The sequence below is a fragment of the Anarrhichthys ocellatus genome, unplaced genomic scaffold (assembly GCF_004355925.1).
Source record: "Anarrhichthys ocellatus isolate YVR2014 unplaced genomic scaffold, GSC_Weel_1.0 scaffold20, whole genome shotgun sequence".
In the NCBI taxonomy this organism is placed as follows: domain Eukaryota; kingdom Metazoa; phylum Chordata; class Actinopteri; order Perciformes; family Anarhichadidae; genus Anarrhichthys; species Anarrhichthys ocellatus.
In genome coordinates, this window is record NW_022280050.1 from 4,282,406 (window position 1) to 4,291,973 (window position 9,568).

General features: G+C 43.0%; 1 protein-coding gene across 7 annotated transcripts in view; it reads right to left on the reverse strand.

Moving 5' to 3' along the window:
• dip2a (disco-interacting protein 2 homolog A) overlaps positions 1 to 9,568 on the reverse strand; it is a 71,597-nt gene extending 62,029 nt beyond the window's left edge. For 4 of the 7 annotated variants that reach the window (XM_031858487.1, XM_031858488.1, XM_031858486.1 and 1 more), the window contains exon 1: positions 9,009 to 9,567. In XM_031858487.1, coding sequence (XP_031714347.1) covers positions 9,009 to 9,132 — 124 coding nt within the window. In that variant the 5' untranslated portion in view covers positions 9,133 to 9,567. Of the gene's footprint in view, positions 1 to 9,008 lie in introns of all 7 variants that reach the window. The other 3 variants (XM_031858489.1, XM_031858492.1, XM_031858490.1) reach the window with 3 other exon arrangements.

Below are 9,568 nucleotides of genomic sequence, written 5' to 3' on the forward strand. Positions count from 1 at the left end.
GCTGGGACAACCTGCTATGCTGTGTGCCTGTTTGTTGTGTGTAGGCGTGCCCTCCAGCAGTGATGGGGATTTGGAAACCCCTCTCATCATGTTTAAGTTGATAGGTCACAGCACATTCCAGACATTTTCTGTCTGTTTGTTTTCCACCAGGAAGCCTCACAATGCAGCCTGCTGCTGTTACAAAGGGCTCTGCTTGTCTTTGATCTGCACATCACACCTGAGTAAGCCTCGACATAGATTCAAAACTTGTTCATCGTCTTCTCAGATATCTCCTAAAAATAGTCAGAGCAATGTGAATGGGCATCACTCTTGGCAACAAACACCCAATCCAAATTCTACATTTCCTGGCAACAAAAAAAAGTTAAGTAAAGCAGCAAGAATGGGCCAACTGGGTTTCTCAAAAAGTTCCCCTTTGTAGTGCTTCCTACTCACTTTCACTGATGCTGCTTGTTGGCCGGCTGTTGATGGACCTCAGTTCAGAGACTGCATGGTCCTGTCGTACTGTGCAGGCTGGCCTCTGCTAGCACCCGGCCAGAGAAGGTTACGAGAAGCTAATAGGTGATGATGCCACTGACCAGAACATATTCACACCACCTCTCTGGAATGAATTATCATCGCTTATTTTAAATAAACACTGCCAGCTCCTGTCATTGGCAGCCTGTTTAAACTGGGATTCCAAACAGCACTATCATCAGCACTCCCTGTCAAGGCACAGCAGATTATTTGATAGACAATCAAGAGCTTCTGTGATGTCTCTTGAGTTGTTTTTCCCATTTGCAGCCTTTATTATAAACCTGACCGGTATTATGTGAATAGGGAGCCAATGAACGAAATGGGAGATGTAAAGAAGGACTCAATTGAGTTTCACCTTGGGCTCTAAAACATTTGAGTGAGAGTATAAAGGCTCTCTGAACAGCTCACTAACCTTATACCCTCAGTCAGTACCTTGCTGTACAATTCTTTATCTTTTGGAGGTGTGTAATTCAGAGCATTTAGAGAGAATACAGCTATCTGAGGAGGACTCTGTCTGTGTGGTTTACTGTGATCGGATCAGAGAGGACAGATTGAGCTATGGTGTTACAGAGCTTTTTTTCCTTGTTTTATTCAAGAGCATTGTCTTTCAATTTGAGACTCGTTGATTTCAGATTTTGAAAGCTTTCCCTCAAAACCTTATGCCCACACTCAAATAGCCCCTGCTTGCGCTTGGATTTGGTCTGCGTCTGCTCATAATGTAAGCTTGCACTCAGATATGTTGTTGCCTGCACATATTTCCTGTGCTACAGTCTCAGCCCTCGTCCTCACACTCAGGCTGCTTCTCTGCATTCCTGTCTGCTCTCAGATTTCTCCTCTTCTTTTTGCAATAACCCTGTCATAATTCCCCCAACCAATAAAAATGCCAGGTGTAGTGTTGTCCAATGAATCGATCCAGGTCTTGTTGCAGTTGCCTTCACAGGTTTCAGCTAGCATTAGAAAGTTAATGGCTCTCTCTCTGTGTGCCGCTGTTAACGAGCGAGATGACGTGGTTGATTCTAAGCATCCATGTCAGCGTACAATAAAACAAAACATTTGGTTTCTGTAATGGTGGCCGTTGTATTTATTACAGTAAAATAGTCATATTCCAAAAGTCATAAAGAAAGCAAGGGCAGCAGGCTACATAAGAAAGCCTTGTGGGCTGAAGTGAAGCAAATGCACCAGGGATCTTTTCATTGGTCAAAACTCCAGCTAGCACTTTATTGGTTGGGGAATTTTGTCAGGGCTATCGCGCAAACAAAATCCAAGAGCAGAGGAATAATCTGAGAGCAGGAGATATGTTAGTGTGAGGACAGGGTTATGGAGGGAAAGCATTACAGAATCTGAACGTTAAACCAACGAGTCATCTCATCTCAAACTGAAAGACCATGCTCTTGAATAAAGATAGGAAAAAGCTCCATATGGTGTTAACTGGAGGGGGGCTCCATTACTGGCATCAATCTCTAATGCTAAGCCTCAGTCTCTATCAGATGGGCACAGAGAGGGTGAGGGATGAAAGATACACGCTAATGGAGGCAGAACAAAAAGCCTTGCTGGGCAGAAGAATGCAGCGCATAGAGCAGAGTGGATTCTGGCAATGTGTCCTTGAAGTGGGACATGCAGCTTTGTTTGGTCAGCAGATCTCCCTGCGTCAGTGCCCGCTGCACTGCACTGCTCTCCACCCCATCTGACACCTCTCTTGCAGCAAGGACACATACGCTGTCACCATGGGCATAGTACCTGGCACCCATTGTGACAAAGAAATAATTCTGAAGAAGTCTGACCTGAAGAAGTTGTGCGAAATGGTGCTCATCCCTTCATTCATTTAAGAAACAATCCCTGGTTGAGTGCTACCAAATGCACCTTCTGGCCAATCACATGGTTGGTCTCTGTGTAGCAGGATGGACAGTATGGTGGCCTGGCAGGAGGCTGGCACTATCAAAGGGCCAAGTCTCTGGCTGGCTTGAAAAAGACAAACTTCCTGGTTCTGTACAGCCATCTGATTTTAAAAACGTTAAGGGAACTCAACTGCAGGAGACTTACGACAACAGAAAATGCAGAAAGACATACAGTATTATACAGTAGGAGCCAAGTATTGGGTGTTGGCTAATGCAAAGACAGAGTCTATGATCTGGGGCTTTGATCGAATACTGACAGAAGCTTTGATAAAGTGTCGTCAGCCGTCATTTATATATAGTAATTGTCTCGATTCATTTGTTTTTCTAACACATGAAGGAACCGGTTGAAGGATTGTTAGCTACCCATTTAGCCAGCATGCATTTTCAGAGCTTGATGTCCTTAAAGATTATGGTGCTGCATTTATCTATGAAATATTGTAACAAATGATTTGCAGTTGATTTAGCTTTTTTTTCAGCTAGCTGTCTTTGACCGTAAACGCAGGTCCATGTCCGACCAGAGTAATTCAATATACTAGATGTCAATCGAGCTTCACTGATACTAAATGTAAGATACTCTTTCACTGGCACTTTTACCTTTTGTTCTCTCCTACACAGTACATTGGTAAATGCTGCTGTTTGTCACTGGTGACTGTCGGAGTGTGGCAGTGTAATCAAATTGTGCAGCGATTTGTGCGACAGCAATAAAACGCTGTATGCGATAAACACTGCTGAAATAGCACCAGCAAGTCACTTTATGGTTGAGTCAGTTGAGAGCGAATGGAATGTCATATGTTTGGCATGCCCACAGAGAGGAAAACTTTTAGAGTTTTAGAACAAACCTTAAAAACCCTGTGAGCCGAAAAACCTGTAACGATCACGATAACGTGAGTTGTAAAATAAAAATATGGTGGCAAATATTTACTGCTTCGAAATTAAGATGCATTCTGCTCTCCATTTTTTATAACCGTTGACAAGATTGTGGCATTATTTTTTTCCATTTTAAATGCTGCATTATTAAATACCTAATGGGTTAAAACAATAGAGCAATTGATAATGACAACCAATATTGAAAACCTTAAATTCAATGAGAAATTCCACAGGGATACCAAAATCACTGTGCTGGCAGAAATCTCACTCTTTAGACTCATCCACAATAAATAAACAAAGAGAGAACAGACATATTTCCACATATTACAATCCCATTCTATTAAATATTCATGGCTCCCATAACGACAGAGACAGGATGTTGAAGAGCACTCTAAAGAAAACAAACAGGCAGGACCTGGAGCTCCAAAAATGTAGTGGAACCACCAGGACAATACCTGGTGATGTGGATAATTGTGGCTAAAATGAAACAGCTCAGTGGTTCGAAGGGAGCACTTTAACAATCCACAAGCAGAAAGTAAATGGACCAAACACGCACACACTTCCATGTGCACAGACTCTCGTATACAGGCAGAAGCATACGAGAGAAGCACAAGAATCTGAAGCTCTGCTCTGCTCTGAGGCACACCCTTGAAATATTTATGACCCTCCACGTTCTATCCTCCACTGTGGCAGGGGCACGGCATAGCTGCCTCTTTATCTCCGAACTGGACTTTACAGCAGCCACAGCAGCCAGCTAGCTCGCTCGCTCCAAATCTCAACATTCTTCTCTTTTGGATCCTATTACAGAGCTACCCAGCAGCCAAAGTACAAAGTCCCATCAGTAATCATCCTAAATCCTGCATGTTCTCAAAGCTCTTAATGCAGAATGTGATTCTACATTCATCAAATGCTTTCTTTTGCATAACAATGGCCTGAACTCACATGGTGAGCCCAGTGGATGTGCTTTCTTCATTGAGTTGGTGGTAGGAGTAAGAGACCACAGAGAGGAATGAGTCAGGACCAGAATGCCGTGGTTCTGTGCACTGTGTAGCCTCTCCTTAACAAACTCTGTAGTCCAACTCGCTCGGGTTACACGCGTACTTTCCAAAAAGAGGTTTTATGAAACTCCGGCCACCAAAGCTATCCGCTGACCCCACCTTGTACACAGGTCTATCACCTTGGCTTGATTGTATAACAGGCCAATATAATTCTTACTTAAGGATCTGTGGAAAAATATGTCATTAATGTCCATGCATGTTGGGAATTGGACTTCACACATGACATGTCAATAAATGGATGGGGAATTCTGTTTCTCTTATTGTGGTATAAGTTATAAAATGAGATGAGGCTAAAGGTCCTGTAGCCGTAGAAGTCTCAGACAGCTGCCAAATTGTTATGCAAAAATGATCAGCAGTGAAAAGGGAGAAGGAGCCTCGGGTCATATAAACGTGGATCTACTGTAAACTACAACTAATGAGAAACTCATACCAGCGTGGAGGAAAAATCATCAGGTGTCAAATTGAAAAGGTTTCACACAACAACAACTTACTGTTTATTCTGACTCATTTAGTTTTTGCTTCCTCTTTCTGACACACATTAACTTTTAGTTTTTTATTTCTAGCCTCTCTGTCTGTCTAATCCAGATGGTGTATTGCAGTCTTGTGATTTCAGATTAGGGAGAAATTAAGAGCGCTTGTTTGATGAAACGGCTCTCCCTGCAAATACAAGTTGTGCAGACCATCACCATCTCATTACTACCAGCACCTGACAGACCTCTTTACCTACAAGCGTACGGCGAGTAAAGTTTCACCTTATCTAAGTGATTAGTTGAGGTGGAATTGAAATGATTTCCATGGGGAACTTGGCTAATTGCAGAAGCAGATACTAGGATATAGATTCAGAAGAGTAAGAACAAATGAAAACAGTGTCTACCGTTAAACAGACCGGATAATCTCACTTATAATAAAGACGATTCTCGTTGTGAATTTGTCGAGGAGATTTGCCAAACAAAGTAGCCACATTTATGCTGCTGGATCTTCTTTCAAACGCCTCAAACCTGCAGCAAATCATTTTCTTTCTATGAAAATAAACAACCATAAACAAGCCAGGCACCACTTAAACTACCAAAAAAAAACTGCACTGCTCCGCTGTAAATGTTTACTGAATGAGAGCAGGCAAAATAAGAGCAATGACCAACCAGGGATTTGGCAGTTTCCCAGCAAACACCGGCACTGGACTAAAAATGACTTTGTAATCAGAGGGTTTAGAGAGCAAACAAAGGAGGAGAGAATAAAACCCAGGGAATGGAAAAGAGTGAGTCTATGAATTACTCAGCAGACACGTCTCTCCCGACTCTCTGCAGGGGATAATGGGGATCATCCATCTTCTTGCCCTCCTTTACGCCCAATCTTTTGACCACTCATATGCATCCAGGTCAGCTGAGAGAAACCACATGTCCTCTCCAATAACTGTGATGTGCAGAACTTGGTAGGAAGGGATTTTAGTATAGTAGCATTTTTTGGGGGAAAAGCAAATGGTAAATGGGCTGCATTTAAATAGTGCTTTTCTACCTTACCGGACAAAGCGCATAACAATTTGCAAGGCCTGAGCAACTTGGGGTTCAGTGTCTTGCTCGAGGACACTTCGACAAGCGGACAGGAGGAGCCAGGGATCAAACCGCCAACCTTGTGATTAATGAACAACCGCTCTACCTCCTGAACCACAGCAACCGGAAATTGTCTTACAAAGCAGAATTACCAAGCTAGCTGGATACCTCATTAAATGTGTAAAAGAAAACGTCTGCATTGTGGGCGGAGCTGAAATAGAAAGAAGTGATGTCACACACATGTCTGAGCACCAATCAGGATTTGGCAACACCTGATTAAAAATCTGATGACAGTTGGTGGGTCGTTTGGTTACTGTCAATTAATTCTGATCAAACCACACCCGCATGGTCCCGATGAAGCAAATTGGCTACATTTTTAACACTTGAAGGAATGTTCAAAATTTGGGTAAATACAAAAATTTGCTTTCTGTCCAAGAATTGAATTATTAGAAGATTGACATCACTCATACACTGTGCCCAGTACAGCAAATATGTTTGCTTAGCGTGGCACAAAGACTGGAAACATGTGGGTGGAAAGCTCGCAGTGCTCTGCACAAAGGAGTCAAAATTACACTACTAGCACCTCTAAAAGCTCACTAATTAATATAAAATAATGTCTTTTTACTTTGATTGTTGCTTCTTTGGTTAAGCATATTGAATGTTATGGAGGAATGGTAAAGATTCAAAGCAGAACTTTAAACCTAGAAAAGCTCTTTTACTTACATTAAGTCCATTTTCCACATTTAAAGCGATTCCAGGTTTGAATCAGTGAAGGTATCCAGATTATTTAGTAATCCTGCTTCACGAGGCAGGCCTCAAGCGTCCACAGCAAAGTGCTTTTCATATTATTGAATATGAAATTATTGAGTGAAGGTGTAAATAAAAAACACAAATGCACATTTTAAGTGAGATAACTTGGCCTGCATGTACAGGTTATAAGAAATGGGTTCTCATTACCATAAAAACTCATCTAGCGACAGCAGAGTGAAGTAATCTAAACATTTTAAGACACGTGTTTACTCAGAAATAAAACCGGAGCAGAGAAAATAAATGCATCTCTAGAGGAAGCAGCATGTATTATAACCACAATATGAGTGCACAGATTGTTTATTTCACCCGTCAGTAGCCCAAAACTGCTGACGCTGGAATATAAACTAGCTGAGCTGCTGGATCGTCTCAAACTCAAGTTATTCCAACGGCTTCTGCTGCTTAAACAGCTAAAGTAAACATACATGACACATCTATTCAACTTCATGAATAATACAGTGTTCCTGCACACTGACACACACCTACAGGCACACTCAAGCCGGGAGATGTGTCACTTAGCGTGACGCAGACATGCCTGGCTTTAAATCCCTAAAAGCCGAAGCTCAGTGAGAAGGATTGAAAACCTGCGGGATCCACAGGCTCTCATCTTCCAATAAAACGAGTCGTCTATTCTTTCAGGAGACAGGAGGTAACGGGGAGGCAACCAAAGGGCATCATCGCGGGGTGAAAAGTTCACAGCAGCGTACGGGGATGGGATTTAACAGAGAGAAAGGGAGGTCGATCTCATTTTACCTGAAAGAGAATGACATTTTTCTTCTTTGATCAGGGAGAAAATGGAGGAAATGTGGAGTTGGGGAATCATGAAAAGAGGCAGAGACAACAGAGTATATCAGCGGAAGAAAACTCAAGACGGAGAAGCGGAAGACAACAGAGTCGGGGAGATATGACTATCAGAGCTCCAACATGGCAGGATGTGAGATGTGGAGAGCAGGAAGAGGAAACTGGACAGATATAGATTCATTTGGTTGCCGCTCCTGAAAACATGTCTATCCCATTAGGGGCCTCAGTGACAGTTAATGTGCTTATCAAAGCGTGCACCTTTGGTCTGTTCCTAACCCTGGTGTTGGGGCTACTGCACATAGCTAATATGGAGAAAGAATGAGAGAACATGTTCTCCAGAGTTGGCAAGAAACACAGGGTCACACCCTGGGGGGGTCGAATCTCAAATCTAATCAGATCAGTAATTATGATTTTATCACAGCTCAGCAGATTTGACCATGTGAGTACCGCTCATATAAAGGAGAAGTTAAATAATGAGTCTCATCTAACACACAAAGAAGCTTTGTGACAAACAATCACGCTTTTCATTATTTACTCTGTACAGCGCTGAGAGACTACACTTAAAAGTAAAGTCAAAGTAGACATTTTTAATATGTTTAGCTACATAAACGCTACATCCAGTAGAAATGTCAGTGACATTTGTCCTTAAAGCAGATATGAAGGTAAGTGATTAGGTAATAAATCATATCAGTAAACATTCAGGACTTTGTACAGGCACATGCTATGCTGTCTGGTTATTATTAGCAGCAGGTAAGTATGACACTTAAAGGACATGTTTGAATGGACCGTTCTGTTTCTTACATGAATAAGTGGAGCAAGTTCAACCATAAGTACTAAGTTATGCTCAGCATAGAGATACGCACGCAAACAAGTGTACAGGTGAGCAATATCAGCAACATTCTTGGAAAAACTTCATAAGGATCGTAATATTCATTCACAATAAAACCTAAAGCCCATAAAGCAAAGCAACATTCTTCACTCAAAGAAACCTTTAAAGGTCACCGGTTAAGACAAGATGAGAATGATCGTTGGTTACCAATTAGTTAGTTACTTAACTTTCCTATTTTATTAAATTCAAATAAGGACAAACACAACTTCTGTGAAACACAGAGCCATAACAGCAGCATGGGTGTGTCAGCTGACTCCGCTCTGATAGCCATCTGATCAAATATGGTATTTGGAGTCTAATCTAGTTCCAGGACAATAGGAACATCTGGTCTTCATTAGAGGTGAAAAGCCAAACAGAGCAACCTCTGAACCCCCCTGGGCTGCAGTAGGTAACAAACTCGAGGAGAAAACTACAGCAGAAGTTCAGTTTTGGGTGCGAGTGATAAGAGCAGAGAGGCTTTGGTGATGCTGGCAATGTTTTCAAACACGAGCCACAAAGCCAAGAGAAAGGGCGGTGGTTCTGATAGCTGTCATGTGCACGAACCATGTTTAAAGCCTCCTCTAGGATAAAAAGAGCAGGATGCAATGGCCACACGGTGCGGTAGTTTGTGTACATGTTGTTGTCAACTTACCCTCAGAGAGCTCCAGCTCCAGCTCCGCCAGCTTCTCCCGGACCTCCGCCGGTAGGGTCATAGCGACAGCCGGCGTGGGCTCCAACATCATCGTTAAAAACCCGGTTGAGGTTCTCTCTGCCATGGTATAAAAAAAAAAAAAAAAAAAAAAGCACGGATAGGTCCAGCGAGTCGCCGGTGATGAGGACAATGCAACAACACAATAATAATAATAATAACAACAACCCCTCCTCACTTGGTTTCGGCTACCGAGGGCAAAACAGGGTGTTGGTGCTCGTCTCGCTGCAACGTCGTACAGATGTGTGAGAAACGTCTCCTACGTGCATGACACGGCCAGCTGTGCGGCTAGCGGACACACCTGGCTGCGTGTTTCCATGTAGTGTGGTAGGACGGGGGACACTGCCAGTGTCTCCGTGTCCGCTGTCCGTCCCTCGGCGCTGACGGGCGTCCTGGCTGATCGGCAAGCTGCTGCTTCACTTCAACTGTGGAGGGAACTCATTCAACTCCTCGCTCGCTTCCCACGGCGCAGTCGCCATTGCATCATAGCAGCAGCGGCCCGG